Raw genomic sequence first — 20,411 nt, 5'->3', positions numbered from 1 at the left:
GTCCCACAGACAAGGTGTGAGAACTTACCTACAGTCTGACCCCGGGGTGAGGAGACAACAGTTGTCTGCCCTTGTACCAGTCACACAGACAAGGTGTGAGAACTTACCTACAGTCTGACCCTGGGGTGAGGAGACAACAGTTATCTGCCCTTGTACTAGTCACACAGATAAGGTGTGAGAACTTACCTTCAGTCTAACTCCAGGGTGAGGAGACAACAGTTGTCTGCCCTTGTACCGGTCACACAGACGAGGTATGAGAACTTACCTACAGTCTGACCCCGGGTTGAGGAGACAACAGTTGTCTGCCCTTGTACCGGTCACACAGACGAGGTATGAGAACTTACCTACAGTCTGACCTCGGGGTGAGGAGACAACAGTTGTCTGCCCTTGAGAACTTACCTTCAGTCTGACCCCGGGTTGAGGAGACAACAGTTGTCTGCCCTTGTACCGGTCACACAGACGAGGTATGAGAACTTACCTACAGTCTGACCTCGGGGTGAGGAGACAACAGTTGTCTGCCCTTGTACTAGTCACACAGACAAGGTGTGAGAACTTACCTACAGTCTGACCCTGGGGTGAGGAGATAACAGTTGTCTGCCCTTGAGAACTTACCTTCAGTCTAACTCCAGGGTGAGGAGACAACAGTTGTCTGCCCTTGTACCGGTCACACAGACGAGGTATGAGAACTTACCTTCAGTCTAACGCTGGGGTGAGAAAACAAAAGTTGTCTACCCTTGTACTGGTCACACAGACAAGGTGTGAGAACTTACCTACAGTCTGACCCTGGGGTGAGACCACAGTTATCTGCCCTTGTTCAGGTCACACAGACGAGGTGTGAGAACTTACCTACAGTCTGACCCCGGGATGAGGAGACAACAGTTGTCTGCCCTTGTACCAGTCACACATACGAGGTATGAGAATTTACCTACAGTCAGACCCTGGGGTTAGGAGACAACAGTTGTCTGCCCTTGTACTGGTCACACAGACAAGGTGTGAGAACTTACCTACAGTCTGACCCTGGGGTTAGGAGACAACAGTTGTCTCCCCTTGTACTGGTCACACAGACAAGGTGTGATACACACTTACCTATAGTCTGACCCTTGGGTGAGGAGACAACAGTTGTCTGCCCTTGCAAACTTACTTACAGTCTGACCCCGGGGTAAGGAGACAACAGTTGTCTGCCCTTGAGAACTTACCTACAGTCTGACCCTGGGGTGAGGAGACAACAGTTGTCTGCCCTTGAGAACTTACCTTACAGTCTGACCCTGGGGTGAGGAGACAACAGTTGTCTGCCCTTGATAACTTACCTACAGTCTGACCCCGGGGTAAGGAGACAACAGTTGTCTGCCCTTGAGAACTTACCTACAGTCTGACCCTGGGGTGAGGAGACAACAGTTGTCTGCCCTTGAGAACTTACCTACAGTCTGACCCTGGGGTGAGGAGACAACAGTTGTCTGCCCTTGATAACTTACCTACAGTCTGACCCCGGGGGTGAGGTGTGATAACTTACCTACATTCAGACCCTGGGGGTGAGGTGTGATAACTTACCTACAGTCTGACCCTGGGGTGAGGAGACACTTGTCTGTACAACAGCTGTCTGTCCGTGTACCCGAGTCACACTCTTCTCCACTATCCACACGACCATTTCCACAGTAGGCAAAGTATGGGTTCTTCTCTGTGTGTATATTAAATAGACATATAAAACAAGAGGCCCATGGGCCTGAATGGTCACCTGGGGTCTGATATAACAACAGGCTAACAGGCCTTAACAGTCATATGAGCTCTGAAATATTTCAAACAAATTGTCCCTTTTTGCCCCTGCCCATCAGCCCCTGGGGGTCAGTCAGGGCCAAACATGTGCATACCACCCCACTGTCATCCCATACTAACAATATAATTCTAACGAAATTTCAATTACTTTGAATGGTAATTAAACAATAGTAAAGTTTACCCCTTTCCTAGCGGGAAACATCAGCCCCCAGGGACATGAAATTCACCATCTTGTTAAAGCACCTTAAGACCTTTCCCTCTAAGAAAAGTATTATACCATATCTGGATATTGTGAAGAAATGTTTTGAAATTTCAGTCAATTTGACCGCTTTTAATGTCCCACCTTCATGCCCTTGAGGGATGGAGACAAAATATTGGTTGACCTTTGGTAAATTTGAAAATTGTTTACTTGTGGACGATGGACAACACATCATACACGACACATGATGATGGACAAAAGACAATGAGAATTATATACTAGGCAGTAACTCTGAGACAGTGTTTAGGTGACCTTAGAGTTCTAACTGAACTTATCCTAAACTACTACTATACAAATTAATTATAAATGTTTCAGCCAATCCTTCCAGTAATTTGCCCATTAGAACAAGGATAATTCAGTTAATGATTTAATTATCAGAAGATTGGTTGATTTAAATTTTGTGAATTTACATTTGTATATAACTGAACAAAAGTGATATGTCATCAGCAGAAAAAAATCTGGTCATTTAATTCTTCAATAATGTTAGTTCTTACCTTTAAAACATTCTTTGCCTTTAACTTCAAGTACCTTATAAATTGATCGTCTACTGCAGGGGGAAAAAATCTACAAAAAATAAAGCATACTATATCTTTCCTGTAAATTAGTAAGAGATGGTCTCTGACAGTAATTACCAGACACTGGTTTATTACCAGACATGGGCTTATTACCAGACAATTGGTTTATTACCAGACATGGGCTTATTACCAGACATGGGCTTATTACCAGACATGGGCCTATTACCAGACAATTGGTTTATTACCAGACATGGGCTTATTACCAGACATGGGCCTATTACCAGACAATTGGTTTATTACCAGACATGGGCTTATTACCAGACATGGGCCTATTACCAGACAATTGGATTATTACCAGACATGGGTTTATTACCAGACATGGGCCTATTACCAGACAATTGGATTATTACCAGACATGGGGTTATTACCAGACACGGCCCCCTCAACATACCACATTGTTTGATTATGCCCCTCCTGCCCCCCTCAACACACCACAATGTTTGATTATGACCCCTCCTACCCCCACAACATACCACATTGTTTGATTATGCCCCCTCCTACCCCCACAACATACCACATTGTTTGATTATTTCCCTCCTGCCCCCTCAACATACCACATTGTTTGATTATGCCCCCTCCTGCCCCCTCAACATACCATAATGTTTGATTATGCCCCCTCCTGCCCCAACAACATACCACAATGTTTGATTATGCCCCCTCCTGCCCCCACAACATACCACATTGTTTGATCATGCCCCCTCCTGCCCCCTCAACATACCACATTGTTTGATCATGCCCCCTCCTGCCCCCTCAACATACCACATTGTTGGATTATGCCCCCTCCTACCCCCACAACACACCACATTGTTTGATTATGCCCCCTCCTACCCCCACAACATACCACAATGTTTGATTATGCCCCCTCCTGCCCCCACAACATACCACGTTGTTTGAGTAAGCTCCTTCCTGTGATGTTGGGTACATAATATAGAAGTCTTTACACTCAGAGCTGTCTGCATTGTCATGGCCACTTCCCCAGTTATGGCCTACAAAACAACCAACTAGTGAAAAACAGGCAAGCAATAAAACCTATACTTGGTAATCAATGAAAGTAAAGTCAGATATACCCCACTCCTCACCAATATAATATGAGTCTGTCCAGGGGCTCACATAGATATACCCCACTCCTCACCAATATAATATGAGTCTGTCCAGGGGCTCACATAGATATACCCCACTCCTCACCAATATAATATGAGTCTGTCCAGGGGCTCACATAGATATACCCCACTCCTCACCAATATAATATGAGTCTGTCCAGGGGCTCACATAGATATACCCCACTCCTCACCAATATAATATGAGTCTGTCCAGGGGCTCACATAGATATACCCCACTCCTCACCAATATAATATGAGTCTGTCCAGGGGCTCACATAGATATACCCCACTCCTCACCAATATAATATGAGTCTGTCCAGGGGCTCACATAGATATACCCCACTCCTCACCAATATAACATAAGTCTGTCGAGGGGCTCACATAGATATACCCCACTCCTCACCAATATAATATGAGTCCGTCCAGGGGTCCATGAGATTACAATGGAACACCAGGTTTTTATTTTGAAATTCTCAAATTTGACTTCTGGACCCAGTTATTCCAAAGGTGATTAGCCTAATCACTTGATTAGTGAAAATTTCATTTCTCCTTTACTTCAAAACCTGTGTATTTATATTCCTTAAATAAGACAGGGAGGAAGAGACTAAAGTGTGCTACAAAATTTCATGAAACTTTTGTCAAGATAGTTTTCCCAGAAATTATTTTATCAGGATATTAAAATTGTTGTTAAACTGCAACTAGCCTAATCACCTTTAGAACTACTAGCCCTGATATTTAATAATGATGATGACCACTGTATCTAATTAACCAGGTGTTTCATGTTGTGATGTTATGGAGTGAACAGGAACTAAATCTATCAGGGGTTCTTGACTTTGTAAGTCTACATATATTCAAACAGACCTGGTACGTTATATATCTCCTATATAATTCTTAATATATCATCACTTGACATATTGCTTCTATCCACAGCATTAAATTCAGCTGTTTTATATGTCCATGTATATATTGATGAAATAAAGGTAGAATACTACGACTATAGGAAGCTGTTTTTCTGTCTCTATGTTATATACACTGTCTGTACATTTATAGCTATGATTATATATATTTAAATATACATTTCATATATTAACAGTTTTAATTTACAAGTAATTCTCATCAGGTAATTACATCAGAAAATGATTCGAAGGCCAACATCATTGCATGGCATATAAAGATATACGTGTACTACAGTTTTTTGTATTTCTTTGACACATGAACTTGTTTATTTTGTTTTCCCTTAAAGAAACAGTAAATAGAAAATTAAATTGTTAAACATTTTTATCACAATATTTTTGCAAGAAGATATTTCTCATGAGGACGAAGCATGAGTTGAAAAATCTGTCAGTATATTCTGTCAAACAAACATATATATCATGTACATGTGTATGATAAACAGCATGAAACTTTTCAGCCTTCTGACTTTTTTTTGTAACTTCTGAGAGAACAATATATTGTTTGTGTGTACTTACCAAATTCTGTTATTTCAAATGGGTCAATGGTAGTATGAAATAGAAAGGAAAAGGATATATCTCAGATAATGTTACAAATATGAAGTATGAACATCCAAGACTTTACCCCAAAATATTGACATTGAATTGTTGAAGAAAGATTGTACATAATAGATCGTCTCATTAAACTTATGAAAGTGTCAGCATCCTGCAGCCACAAATATCTGGTCATAGTTCTTCAAAATCATAGATGGGTCTTAAAAGTCTTATAGTAGTAAGTTTTTTTTAAGTAGATGGATGGAACAATGGATGGAAGGTGTGCCATGAATTGAATTTTATTTATTTTACAACTACAGTCAAACCACATTAACTCGAAGTCATCAGGATCGTGAAAAAACTTCGAGTTATCCGAGTCTTCGAGTTAACCGAGTTCGAGTTAACCAAGTTTGACTGTATTGGGAAAAAAAATCATATCAACATATATTAATCACTCTTGTTGGCCCAGATGGAAGTGCACGAGGGATCTTACTGTGGGAGGAAACCGCAGTACCCGCGGAAAACCCACGTGGTAGGGCAGGTGACCCCATACCTAGGCTTACCATGAGCTGTGGTGATAGTCGACTGTAGAGTAAGTACTGTTTTTCCCGCTCTATTCCTCAAGGATGTCAAGCCTGTGTTACCCGCAATCTTTAAATCTGAAACAAAATATCAGACCAGGTAATTAATTACTCATCATATTGTAGTGAATGATGGCATGTACTGATATCAATCTAATAAAAATTAGACTTGTAATTTCCACTCCTCTACGATACCCTACGATACCCTACGATACGATACACTGCAATACAAATGCTCACCTAGTTGGATTTGATCAAACCTCAAAACAATGTTCATGTTCAATTTGTTAATATCTACACTTGCTTGATGTCAAACAATGCTATATATGGTTACGGGTTGGAATCTCAACTATTTCAAAGACATAACCAAGAAACTAAGACCCTAGGGGTGGGGAAAGACCTCAGGGCCTATTTTTAGATCAGGATTGTGTTTATCTCTTTATGCTCAACAATGCTATATTTGGTTATTTGGTTGGGATCTCAATAGTTTCAAAGATATATCAAAGAACTTATAATTCCCTAGGGGTGGGGAAAGACCCCAGGGCTTATATTCACAACAGGATTGTGTTTATCTCTTGCTGTCCAGCAATGCTATATATGTTTGAGATGTGTGGATCTCAAGGGTTTAAACTAGTAGCAATTTAAAGGATTTAGCTCAATATCCGCTATTGGGCCCCTCCCCTCCGGCCTAAGGGGAGCCACACCCTCCGTTTCTACAACGTTTGATCCCCTTTGCCTAATAATACTCTAGACCAAATTTCATCAAAATCCATTCAAGCGTTCAGGACTAGTTGGGATTTAAAGGATTAACCTCAATTTCCACTACTGGGCCCTGCCCCTCTGGCCCAAGGGGAGCCACACCCTCCATTTATACAACGTTTGATCCTCTTTACCCAATAATGCTCCAGACTACATTTCATCAAAATCCATTCAAGCGTTCAGGACAAGTAGGGATTTAAAGGACTTACCAAAATTTCCCCTATTGGGCCTCGTATATCCTGCCCCACGGGAGCCACACCCTCCATTTCTACAACAGTTGATCCCATTTAACCAATAATGCTCCAGACCAGATGAAATTTTATCAAAATCCATTCAAGCGTTCAGAACTAGTAGGGATTTAAAGGACTTACCTAAATTTCCCCTATTGGGCCCCTCCCCTCCAGCCCAAGGGGAGCCACACCAACCATTTATGCAACGTTTGATCCCCTTTGCCCAATATTGTTCCAGACTAAATTTCATCAAATTCCATTCAAGCATTCAGGACTAGTACGGATTTAAAGGACTTACCTAAATTTCCCCTATTGGGCCCCTCCCCTCCAGCCCAAGGGGAGCCACACCAACCATTTATGTAACGTTTGATCCCCTTTGCCCAATATTGCTCTAGACTAAATTTCATCAAATTCCATACAAGCATTCAGGACTAGTACGGATTTAAAGGACTTACCTAAATTTCCCCTATTGTTTTGTAAAAAGACTGGTCTCTTTCAAAGAGTCAAATATAAATTTGATCCAATGCCACAGAAGAGAACAAAGATCTCATATCTGAAACTTGGAAGTATCTATCAATTTGAAATCAGAGCATTTGATTATAAAATGTCCAACGGTGAATATGGAGTTGTATTCATCGCATACAGGTTGGTCTTTAAAGTTGTGAATGGTTAAGATAATGATGTTTAGTATGAAAAGTCAAGTGAGGATCGACAACTTCCTCTTGGCGATATATTTATTACATTGATGCATCTAGAGCACACTGTCATATTTAAGATTTGCTGACACACCAGGAACATGTAGATTCATTACCATAATCTGTTGAAGAACATATCCCCCCAAAATCACGACTCCGCCAGGATGCTATGTAGGCGAGACCGAGGCCATGTTGGAATGCTGTGTAGGTGAACAGATGAACAAGGCAGGCGTCATTCAGGAAAAATTCCGCACTAAACACCTACAACATAACAAAGGCCTGTGTTAGTGTTACTCAATTACAGCACTAAACACCTACAACATAACAAAGGCCTGTGTTAGTGTTACTCAATTACAGCACTAAACACCTACAACATAACAAAGGCCTGTGTTAGTGTTTCTCAATTACAGCACTAAACACCTACAACATAACAAAGGCCTGTGTTAGTGTTACTCAATTACAGCACTAAACACCTACAACATAGCAAAGGCCTGTGTTAGTGTTACTCAATTACAGCACTAAACACCTACAACATAACAAAGGCCTGTGTTAGTGTTACTCAATTACAGCACTAAACACCTACAACATAACAAAGGCCTGTGTTAGTGTTTCTCAACCACTTCAAGGAAATACAAAAATATAGAAATGTTTTATACAATAAATATATATATATACGATGTAGCCGCGAAAGTACTAGGGAGACAGCAGATCTGAGTTTGACTTTTTATTTCATTATTATTTATCGTCACATGGACATTTTAACTTAATTCTATATGTATATATATACATGTACATGTATATATACAAAACCTACATATGCAAAATTTACATATGCAAATCGAATACTGACATATCTCAATTTTCAGCCACATGATATGTATTTGAACTCCTGTTGCCCATATGCATAATAGATTTAGTATTTCTTACAATATATCACATATTTGAACCTCTGTATAACACATATCACATATATCAGAATTTCTGAATAACACATCACATATATCAGAACCTCCGTATAACACATCACATATATCAGAACCTCTGTATAACACATATCACATATATCATAACCTCTGTATAACAGAACCTCCGTATAACACATCACATATATCATAACCTCTGTATAACACATATCACATATATCATAACCTCTGTATAACAGAACCTCTGTATAACACATATCACATATATCAGAACCTCTGTATAACACATATCACATATATCAGAACCTGTGTATATCAGAACCTGTGTATATCAGAACCTGTGTATATCAGAACCTCTGTATATCAGAACCTCTGTATAACAAATATCACATATATCATAACCTCTGTATATCATAACCTCTGTATAACAGAACCTCTGTATAACACATATCACATATATCAGAACCTCTGTATAACACATATCACATATATCAGAACCTCTGTATAACACATATCACATATATCAGAACCTCTGTATAACACATATCACATATATCAGAACCTCTGTATATCAGAACCTCTGTATAACACACATCACATATATCAGAACCTCTGTATAACACACCAAATATATCAGAACCTCTGTATATCAGAACCTCTGCATAACACATATCACATATATCAGAACCTCTGTATATCAGAACCTCTGTATATCAGAACCTGTGTATAACACACACCATATATCAGAACCTGTGTATAACAGAACCTCTGTATATCAGAACCTGTGTATAACACATATCACATATATCAGAACCTCTGTATATCAGAACCTCTGTATATCAGAACCTCTGTATATCAGAACCTCTGTATAGCACATATCACATATATCAGAACCTCTGTATATCAGAACCTGTGTATATCAGAACCTCTGTATATCAGAACCTGTGTATAACACATATAACATATATCAGAACCTTTGTATATCAGAACCTCTGTATAACACATATCACATATATCAGAACCTCTGTATATCAGAACCTCTGTATATCAGAACCTGTGTATATCAGAACCTCTGTATATCAGAACCTCTGTATAACACATATCACATATATCAGAACCTCTGTATATCAGAACCTCTGTATAACACATATCATGTATATCAGAACCTCAGTATATTAGAACCTCTGTATATCATAACCTCTGTATAACACATATCACATATATCATAACCTCTGTATAACAGAACCTCTGTATAACACATATCACATATATCAGAACCTCTGTATAACACATATCACATATATCAGAACCTGTGTATATCAGAACATGTGTATATCACACCACATATATCAGAACCTCTGCATATCAGAACCTCTGTATAACACACCACATATATCAGAACCTCTGTATATCAGAACCTCTGTATAACACATCACATATATCAGAACCTCTGTATATCAGAACCTCTGTATATCAGAACCTCTGTATATCAGAACCTCTGTATAACACATCACATATATCAGAACCTCTGTATATCAGAACCTCTGTATATCAGAACCTCTGTATATCAGGACCTCTGTATATCAGAACCTCTGTATATCAGAACCTGTGTATAACACATATCACATATATCAGAACCTGTGTATATCAGAACCTCTGTATATCAGAACCTGTGTATAACACATATCACATATATCAGAACCTGTGTATATCAGAACCTCTGTATATCAGAACCTCTGTATATCAGAACCTCTGTATAACACATCACATATATCAGAACCTCTGTATATCAGAACCTCTGTATATCAGAACCTCTGTATATCAGGACCTCTGTATATCAGAACCTCTGTATATCAGAACCTGTGTATAACACATATCACATATATCAGAACCTGTGTATATCAGAACCTCTGTATATCAGAACCTGTGTATAACACATATCACATATATCAGAACCTGTGTATATCAGAACCTGTGTATATCAGAACCTCTGTATAACACATATCACGTATATCAGAACCTGTGTATAACACACGTCCCCCAGTCCAGAAGTCTACTGTACTTACATCCAATGTATCCTCCATGTTTGTCTTTCTGTTCGCCTGGTTGTAATGGTCGCCTTCTGAAGGCTCTAGATGAATGGTTATCTGTAAAAACATTGTAGTCTTTATATTATGCCTTATTCAGAGAAATTCTACAACATTAAGGGGGTCCCTCGGACTTTGTGGTTACTATAGGCTTTTAAGAGTGTCTTTTCTGTTTTCAGGAATCTCCATGCAAATCTATATACATTGTGGTTTTTTTGTTTTTTTTTCTATCCTTGTTCAATTAATTTTTGAGTTTGAATTATGGTTTCTTTATCATTTGGTATTATTAAGCATTCAATATCAATAACATAGGTATGCAAATACATTAAATAAACCACAAAAAGCTATCATTTGAGGTCACATGAATAAATCACAAATCACCACAAGTGCAATCAATGATTGCTAAAGCTCACCGGCGACAGCAATCACACTTTGCATTCATTTTTGAATGTATGTATAAGCATGTCATTTTGAAATTGTATGTCACATAATATCGCTCCTAGACCTCTAATGGATGTATAAACCAAATAAGAAGGGTGTGGACTTACAAGCTTTTCAAAACTAACCCCCAAAATCTTTAACGTGAGTTTTTGTGTCAAAAAAAGTAAGTCCACTAAATAGTAAAATGCCTAAATGCCAATTTTTTTTCTGCATGATTTGCCACAGCATCACTCCTGGATCTCTAATGAATGTATAAACCAAATTAGAAGGGTGATAGGTGTATACTTTTGGACTTACCCCCTAAACTTTAAAGTGAGTTTTGGTGCAAAAAAAAGTTAAGTCCACAAAATGGTAAAATGCGAAATAATCACAATTTTTTTTCTGCATGATTTTGCCATAACATCACTCCTAGACCTCGAATAAATGTATAAACCAATTTAGAAGGGCATGAGGTGTATACTTTTGGACTCACAAGCTTTCCAAAAACTTACTCCAAAAACTTTAAAGTTTTGGGGTGGGACGCCGACGCCGACGCCGGGGTGACAGCATTAGCTCTCGGTTACTCGTAACCGGTGAGCTAATAAGAGGTCACAATATAAACCACACAATAATAATCAAATTTCAAAAATATTCTCTCAAAACAGGCAGACTCTTTTCTGAAATGTTACCTTGCTGATTTCAAACCCGAGTCCAGTAACACCGGAGTTGTCAGGCCATCTAGTGGCTTGGTATATTGTGTTAACCCTGTCTAGTACTCCAATCTACAAAACATCACAGATATAAGCTATAAGCTATATATAAAAAAGAAAAAGGTTTCTTCGCAAAGCTTTATCATTTCTTAACAGCACAAATATTCTATATTATTGATTTAGAAGATGAAATAAATCATAGTAAAAATTATCAATGTTTTGACTTAACATTCAAGTTAGATACAGAGAACTGTGTCAAAATGTATCTATACATTAATAGTAAATGTCTTAACTACCACATAGTTCTGAGTATGGACTTTACATTAAAGTTATATACAGAGAAATGTAAACGTTACCATGTAGTTCTGAGTATGGACTTTACATTAAAGTTATATACAGAGAAATGTTAAGATATCTAAATGTTACCATGTAGTTCTGGGTGGCAATGATAGATCTGTGGCCAATATTCTCATAAAAATAATGGTCTGCAACCAAAATTATTCGGCAGTATTTGCGGTTTCCAAAATCAACGGCCCGCTTCACACGATCTTTAATAGGACCTAAATAAAAAAAAAAAGTAAATTCATCATTAATCAATAGAAAGTCCTCATGTCAATCAAGATACTATCATAATTATCAGTACCAACTTTTAATTTTGCAATTACTTTTTCAGTTAAGAATGTTAACTGTCTACCTGTACATATATCAGCAATGTTTTCAAGAGTTATCACCCTTTATGTGAGGTTATATCATTTGTTTTATTTCCTTGAGCATTCACATAATTTAAACATGGTAATATTCATGTGTAACAATCTGCTTTAACTACCCTGTACCGTACAGCAGTTCAATTCCATAACATTTTTTACATATGAGGGTGACATTTTTATAGACATTTTGAAGGCACTCCAAGCGTATATTGTCCATAATTGCTGAGTGCCCATACAGAATGTTAAGACAATAACAGATTTCATTACATTTTTACCAGTGAAATATCAAAAATTATTCATTCTATAAAAGTGATATTTTCACTAGTGAAAAATATCAAATATCACTTTTGCTGATTTGACCAATCAAATTAATGATTAGAAAATCCCAAAATAATTGACCAATCAGAAAGCCTGACATATATGTCAGCACCTGGACAGGGGGAACTACTGTTTTTGTTTACAAATTATCGCTGTAGGCCTAGTTAGCATACGGGGTAGGTTTTTCGTTGATAAAAAATGTAATAAACAGAATATCTAACAGTGTCTTCAGTAATACCAAATATATTTCACTCGTGTGGCTAATATCCTCTATGTCTTTTTTAACTTTGGTGATGTCATTGCTTACCTTTCTCCTCCTGACTCACAGTGGCATTTGTTTGGTATTTGCATGAAGTCTTTGCATTACTGAAATACAAGAAATTATTTGTTGTCTAAACCAATGTGATCCTTATTGATTAATGTATATGTGTTTAAAGAGACCAGAGAAATCTTGAAGCCCACCATTGGATATTCTTCATTGGTTCTTAGTATGATGACTCATTGATCTTTTCTCTTCTTTCCTCTTTTCCTCATATACAATGTATACTTACAATGTGACATTTTTTTTAACATATTGACAAAACTATTGTACTTCGGTACCAATATTGAACAAGTATTACAAAGAAAAACCATACAAGCAATATTGGAAATATTCACTGATTAATTTCTCAGAAATGGGGATTATAGACTTTATCTGTCAAGAAAGATAGCAGCCTAAGGCGCAAATTTTGTTTTCTGGTCGGTTTCAAAATTCAACATCTATAGGGGCCAAGAAAAATCTACATATGGTTTATGAAAGATCTTTCCAGAACTTCTCAAGAAATAGTAGTACAAATGTGTATAGAAAACTTCATCTGTCACCATCCAAAAATACATTAATTTATAGTTATTTTGTAGGTATTTGGTTTTCCAATCAGATGCATTTAAGTACTTTCCGAGATATAGCAGTAACAAGATTAAGCTGTCAACATTCAAAAAGGCTGCCTGTAAGCCCCATACTTTGTAAAGTGATCAGTCTTAAAATTTAATATGAAAAAAAAATATCAAAGGTCTGATAATTAAAGGGCATATAGGGTACACAACTGTTGGTTTATCTTACCGCATTACTCCATCCCATGGGTCCTGTGTTACTATCAGATCTGACTTCCTGTACACTATCAGTGTGTGATTATGGGCTGTCGGCACATATCTCCTCGCAGGCTGGTTAAACAAAAACACAAAATTTGCATGAGAAACCAAATTCTTGTAATCTCTCTTATAAGTTTATCAAAGGGACACCACCATGTGTATACCTCTGTATCAACACATAATGGCATAAAAACTCATACAAAATTCACTGAGGAAACAGTTGTCTTGTAAATGTATGCAGATAGCAGTCATTTATAACAAACAATGTAATATACATGGCAGATATACATACATATGTATGTAACACTGGGGAAAATGGAATACTACTATACAAATGGAAAATTAATGCTGGGTGAATTTTTCCCTGTTGTGGAATATTTACTTAAGTATACATATATCTTTATGACTTCCCTTTTATAATTACACCAGCATAAAACACAGACTTCACGCGATGCCAATGTTGAGGTGCAAAAAAATCCTTCCATATTTATCCTTCAAGAATGAAATCATACATTAGACAAAGGAAATCTTACAAACCTCGACAAAGTACACTTCGTCAGCCGTGACAATACTCGCAGTGAGAACGCCGTCCTCCCAATAAACGTTAGCTTGGGTATCTTTCTCGCCTAAATTATACAAAAAAAAATCATCACAGCAAGTCATCTCAAAAGTCTATACTATTTGGTTTGGTTTGGTTTCTTTTATTTAATGTCCTATTAACAGCCAGGGTCATTTAAGACATGCCAGGATCAGGAGGTGGAGGAAAGCCGGAGGACCCAGAGAAAACCATCTCGTCAACTCCCCCACATGGGTTTCAAAATCGCGACCCAGAGGTGGAGGGCTAGTGATAATGTGTTGGGACACCTTAACCACTCGGCCACTGCATGCAGGCCCTTTAAAAGTATATCATTCCATTATTACCATAAGAGGATTCTTCTGTACATAAAAACAAATGTTAATTTCTGAGAAACTTTATATTTGTTTGAGTTTCCTATGACAACTGCTCCCAATTTTTCTATAATGTTAATGTAAGTTACAGCACCCAAAATATTTCATTGAAATTTTGAAATTAAAAAATATAAGTTGCCATGTGTGTATAAAAACATCCCTTGCAATTGTTTTTAGATACAAGATGCAAAATTAAAAACACTTTTTCAACAAAGTCTAAAAACCTGACCTTGTACTAATAACTGCTTTATCTAGAATGAGAGTGAATATCATTACTGATTTTAGATAAGTAATCAGTTATATATAATATATAACACAAAACATTGGATTTGTCCAGTGACATCAATTATTACTGAAAATCACTTCAAAATTCTTTACCATTTTTTTTTCTCAAATTAGTGTTACTTAATTGTTAAATATTATGATTTTCCTTCATCAGCAGTCTATATTGAATTTATTCACCATTATCCAGTTTATCAGATGCAATTATCTACTGAAGCTAGATTCTGTATTACATTATTAAGAAGTGTGGGATAAGTGAAAACAAGAATTTAATAAGTATGATTGACTATGGTATGAACATTGTGTATAAACTAAATCTGTTGAGGAGTTCAAGAGATATCTTGTACGTATGGTTTTCATTTTAAACAATATTGGTCATGTAAGTACATGTATGCCTTTGACCCTTTAACTTGACCAGTGACTATAATATCTAGTCAGGTAGTCACAGAATTTTATGTCATAATACAGACTAACTTATCAATAAGGCACTTACCATATATAAATATCATTTATAAATAATTCTGAATCAACAAACAATCACATAAACATTGAAGGTAGCCTGCTTTATTACGGGAGGGGTATTAAAACAAGAAGGACAGGCGTGGTCTAAAGAGAGACACTGGGGTAGTTACTGACTCAATAATTTAATAAGTGGCCATGTGATCATTACAAGGATTTAAACATTCTTGGCCCCCATCAGCTGTCTTGCTATATTCCTATACTGACAGAGTGAAATAAAGGGAAGTAACTCTGACAGATCAGAATAATTATAACAGGGAATCAATTGAAATGAAGAGTAAATTAATGTTAACATTGATTATCGATAAGTACAAACAAAATCTCACCATGTAGAGTTCCTGAGTAGAAATCATATGAACTACTAAGGACATCTTTACTAGATCCATCTCTGTAGATTAACGTAGTGTGGAAGTCGTGCGACAAAATCGCCGATTTCTTCATGGACAAGTGGAATTGTCTGGAATATGAAGGTCATAGTAATATAAAAAAAGTGGGATTTTAATGAAACAGATAATACAAATTAATGATATGTTTAATAGCTGCATTTTTAGTAAGCCATTTTGAGTCGAGGTCTGTGATTGGTTTCTTTTTGCGGATTTTTCTTAGCCCTACCTTACTTCCAATCTCAGTGAAATGTTGATGAAAATGTTAACTCATGTATCACGGTATTCATCACTATCACAAGATTTAGTTTATCTTTGTTTAACATCTTATTAACTGCTAGGATCATTTATGGATGTACCATGTTTTGGAGGTGGAGGAAAGCTGGAGTACCCGGAGAAAAACCACCAGCCTATGGTCAGTACCAGACAAATGCCCCACATGGGTTTCGAACTCAAGACCCAGAGGTGGAGGGCTAGTGTTAAAGTGACGGGACACCTTAACCACTCAGCCACTGCGGCCCCCAACACTATCACAATGTTTACTAACAAGAGTAATATATAACCATATAGATAGAATGTGAATATTACATTAAAAACAGTTTGTGATTTTCGTCATAAAGAAAAAATCTTCTTATTCTGGTGTGAACAGTTCTGAAGAAAAATAATTACTTTCCAAATGCAGTTATCCATACTTGATGGAAATCCTCTGTTTTTTCTGGGTCAACATAACGTTTTGTTCTGTGTTTTACATCAAGGAAATGTAAAACCTCAAAGTGATGTAGAGATGCTGTTAATTCATCTGTGAAGAGAGAAAACATCGTTACACAATCTGATTTGTTTCATGTTAATTTTCTGTTCTTTCAAATGTAACATGACCTTGGAGTACAACGAGCTGTCCAAAATCAACATTGCTTAACTTTGATACACAGACACAACACTAAAGTTCACACAGCCACAAAAACTAGTTATTCCCCTATTGGACTATGCTTTTGTTTTGGTTTGTTTTGATTAACGTCCTATTAACAGCCAGGGTCATTTAAGGATGTGCCAGGTTTTGGAGGTGGAGGAAAGCCGGAGTACCAGGAGAAAAACCACCGGCCCATGGTCAATACCTTGCAACTGCCCCACGTAGGTTTCGAACTCGCATCCCTGCAGCTGCAATGTCCATGTCCATGAACCACCATGTAATAATCAACACAGATTATTGCAAAACGTGATTTTAATGTACCCAGTTGTAAACATTAATTAAGAAATTATGTTACACAATATAGAAATCTATTTATTCCATGACATATGAACCTGTAGATTCCTCTTTAACATTTCATACCCAACACTTTACTTAATCCCTTCTCTACATAATATTTATCTTGATATTTATGATTCCAAGAACAACTTGATTTCTTTGATTTAGTTAACCAAAGTTTCTTTCTTCATCAGAAACATTATATTATCATTCACCCGTTTTGATTCATTATATCAGAAAAATATAATCGATATACAGACACTTAAGATAAGAACTATTTTTGTATAAGTGAGTAGATACATGTATAGATATATATGCATCTCATTCAGGTTTTTTTTTCAAAATATATCATCTACATATTTATCAAGATTATCTTAATATTGCAATTTCCATATCATCTTAGAATTGTGATATTGATAATCTTTAATTGCTATAATTTTAAGAACACACATAATTTCTCCCATCATTAAATCAATCATACTACTTTAATGCTTTTGTAACCCTGGTAAATACACAACAACGTAATGCTCTGCTAGAGAGATCTTCTCTTTAGCTTGATCGGTTTAGCATGAGAATAGTAAGCCAGAGGTGCCAGGTTCGAACCCTAGCGTTGGGGCAGTGGTTTAAATTTAATAAATCATGCCCTCTTTTACACTTTTATGTTTTAAGATTTAAGCATACATTTTCAGACACTTTGTAGATCACATGTCTATAAGTTGATGATCTAGTAATATAACCCTGGTAGATATCAAGTATATACACAACTGTATAGGTAAGTAGCTTAATTCACTCTACCGACTCAGCTGGTAAAAGTGTTTAGTCTTGTCATTTAGCCTGTGATCCTCCAGGGTCCAGAATCCCAAGTAGGGATATATATAGAATTGTTAAGTGTAATGACCTTGTAACATTGGGATACTGTATATATATGTATTGTACACAACAGAAAACAGTCTATACTATCAGATAATCTAACATATGTATATAAATTAATTCCACAACTTCATTCACATGCATTTATTGTAGATAATTCTTTTAAATTAAATCATGAATACTATAATGTATACACGATAACTGTGTATAGAATAACTGTACATTCAGAACATTTGTGTATACAATGATATATCACATGCATGAGTAGACTTGAGGAACTCCATACATGTAGTGTGTATTCCTGATTATCAGCTAAGATTGGGGAACGTATGTTCGTCAACGCGTGGACTTCTGTTTATCGCTAGTTAGTATTACAAATTTAGACATAGTAATGCCAAAGACTTCTCTGGTAATGCTAGCTACATATATATACTATCTGGCTTGATATAAAGCTAAAAATAGCTATACATTGAAATTCCCACTCCCTACTGTACATACCTCCAGTGAATTCCTCATACTGAGAACTGGGAACTTCAAAAACGAACAGAAGTAAAATAAGTAAAGAATACAAATAAGGGAAGCGGCAGCTATAAATATAATCCATAGATAGGGCTTGTCCTGTGTTCCATGTGTATTGCTGTCTGCTCGGGAAAGCCCGTCTGTTGACAAACGTATTGTAAACTGAAACTAAGAGGAAGTATCAAACGGTAAGTAATAAATTAAACGACGGCGTGTTCCGGATCTGAAGGAGTCACATTAATGCACAGGTCCTCAGTCTCGTCTGTCAATACATCCAATATATAATCTTGATCCTTTTAGTTTTGATAGTTCCGCAAGGCAATTCCGTTTATTTTCCATCCGATTGTATATATCATTATCTTTAATAAAAGTATTGTTTTCATTTTTTTTTCTGTATGATTTTGCCATAACATCACTCCTAGACCTTTAATGAATGTATAAACCAATTTAGAAGGGCATGAGGAGTATACTTTTGGACTTACAAACTTTCCAAAAACTGACCCCAAAAATTTTAAAGTGGGTTTTGGTGCCAAAAAAGTTAAGTCCACAAAATGGTAAAATGCGAAAAAATCACATTTTTTCCCTGTATGATTTTTGCCATAACATCACTCCTAGACCTCTAATGAATGTATAAACCAAATAAGAGGGGCATGAGGTGTATACTTTTGGACTTACAAGCTTTCCAAAAACTTACCCCAAAAACTTTAACGTTTTGGGGTGGGACGCCGACGCCGACGCCGACACCGACACCGACACCGACGCCGACGCCGGGGTGACAGCATTAGCTGAATCAGAATCCTGGATGAATTGCTGAGTGTGGATAAAAACTTGTTCGTTTTCCTGAACAGATATATTTAAATCTCCAAAAAGAAGTAGGTTCACAGATAGAGGATTGTATGCAGACACTTTTCTGAAGAGTGTCGTTCTCTGTTCAGCATAAGTAATACAGTCAAAAAAGAAATGATAGTTGTCTTCAATTGGGGAGCCACAGTGGCACATCTGGGCCCAGTTGTTCAAAAGGTGATTAGCTTAATCACTTGATTAGTGAAAATTTCATTTCTCATTTGTTGCAAAACCTGTGAGTATATCATCTTTAAGTTAAGCCAGTTGGAAGAGAATTTAGAATTACAGAATTTCATAAAGTTTTGACAAGCTAGTTCTACAAGAAATTATTATATCGGGATTTGAAAAATGTTGTTAAAATGTGATTAGCCTAATCACCTTTTGAACAACTGGGCCCTGGTCATAAACTCTATTGGCTCTGAATAAATGACCCTTCAGTATACTGGCATGATTTCTTAATCTAGTGTGTAATATATTGTTTTTTCGTTTCCCATAGAAATAAAAGGTAGGTACCTGGGACAGTTCTTTATTACGTATCTCATTTAAAAAAAATAGAAATAGAGACGCTATGTCTAATATTAAGCAACAGCTGGTTCCATAGTCTTATTATAGACGGCAAAAAAAGATAGATTGGACGATTCTATAGTCTATTATTTGGTAAGTCATAATTTTCTGCATTACTGAGATTGTGTCGAGAGTTATTTGCAACAGGATTAGGAAGTAGGGCATTAAGATAGTTGGGAGTAATATGATTATGTATCTTATAAAAGAGTAGAAGTTTTCGACGAGATCGTCTCTGACCTAAAGGATAAGAATTAAGGTAGACCAGTGACAATGCGACCGGCTTCGAGTTGTAATTTTTCTAATCTATCTGCATCTGATAATGTGCAACCATCCCTGAGCTCGCAACAATATTCTAAGATTGGAAGGATGCAGGATCTATACATTCTATTTAGCGTTTTTCGGGACAGAATGTATTTTAGTTTGCGAAGGGTACCTAGTTGTTTAGATACAGATTTACATATGTGTTCTATATGAGAGCTCCACTTACCATTTGA

At 36.9% G+C, this 20,411-nt stretch overlaps 1 protein-coding gene across 2 annotated transcripts in view; it reads right to left on the bottom strand.

Annotated features, from left to right (window-relative positions):
- Positions 1-18,920, bottom strand: part of LOC117317665 (ADAM 17-like protease) — a 34,845-nt gene extending 15,925 nt beyond the window's left edge. For both annotated transcript variants that reach the window (XM_033872534.1, XM_033872536.1), the window contains exons 1-15: positions 18,490-18,920; positions 16,548-16,677; positions 15,822-15,952; positions 14,284-14,372; positions 13,718-13,818; positions 12,926-12,984; positions 12,020-12,153; positions 11,573-11,665; positions 10,443-10,523; positions 7,570-7,714; positions 5,752-5,847; positions 5,174-5,179; positions 3,487-3,590; positions 2,524-2,593; positions 1,549-1,675 (exon numbers count right to left, since the gene is read on the bottom strand). In XM_033872534.1, the coding sequence (XP_033728425.1) occupies positions 1,549-1,675; positions 2,524-2,593; positions 3,487-3,590; positions 5,174-5,179; positions 5,752-5,847; positions 7,570-7,714; positions 10,443-10,523; positions 11,573-11,665; positions 12,020-12,153; positions 12,926-12,984; positions 13,718-13,818; positions 14,284-14,372; positions 15,822-15,952; positions 16,548-16,677; positions 18,490-18,595 (1,472 nt within the window). In that variant the 5' untranslated portion in view covers positions 18,596-18,920. The remainder of the gene's footprint in view (positions 1-1,548; positions 1,676-2,523; positions 2,594-3,486; positions 3,591-5,173; positions 5,180-5,751; positions 5,848-7,569; positions 7,715-10,442; positions 10,524-11,572; positions 11,666-12,019; positions 12,154-12,925; positions 12,985-13,717; positions 13,819-14,283; positions 14,373-15,821; positions 15,953-16,547; positions 16,678-18,489) is intronic.
- Between the last annotated feature and the right edge of the window lie 1,491 nt (positions 18,921-20,411).

The sequence above is a fragment of the Pecten maximus genome, chromosome 19 (assembly GCF_902652985.1).
Source record: "Pecten maximus chromosome 19, xPecMax1.1, whole genome shotgun sequence".
Lineage (NCBI taxonomy): Eukaryota > Metazoa > Mollusca > Bivalvia > Pectinida > Pectinidae > Pecten > Pecten maximus.
This window is presented reverse-complemented; position numbering and strand designations above follow the sequence as displayed.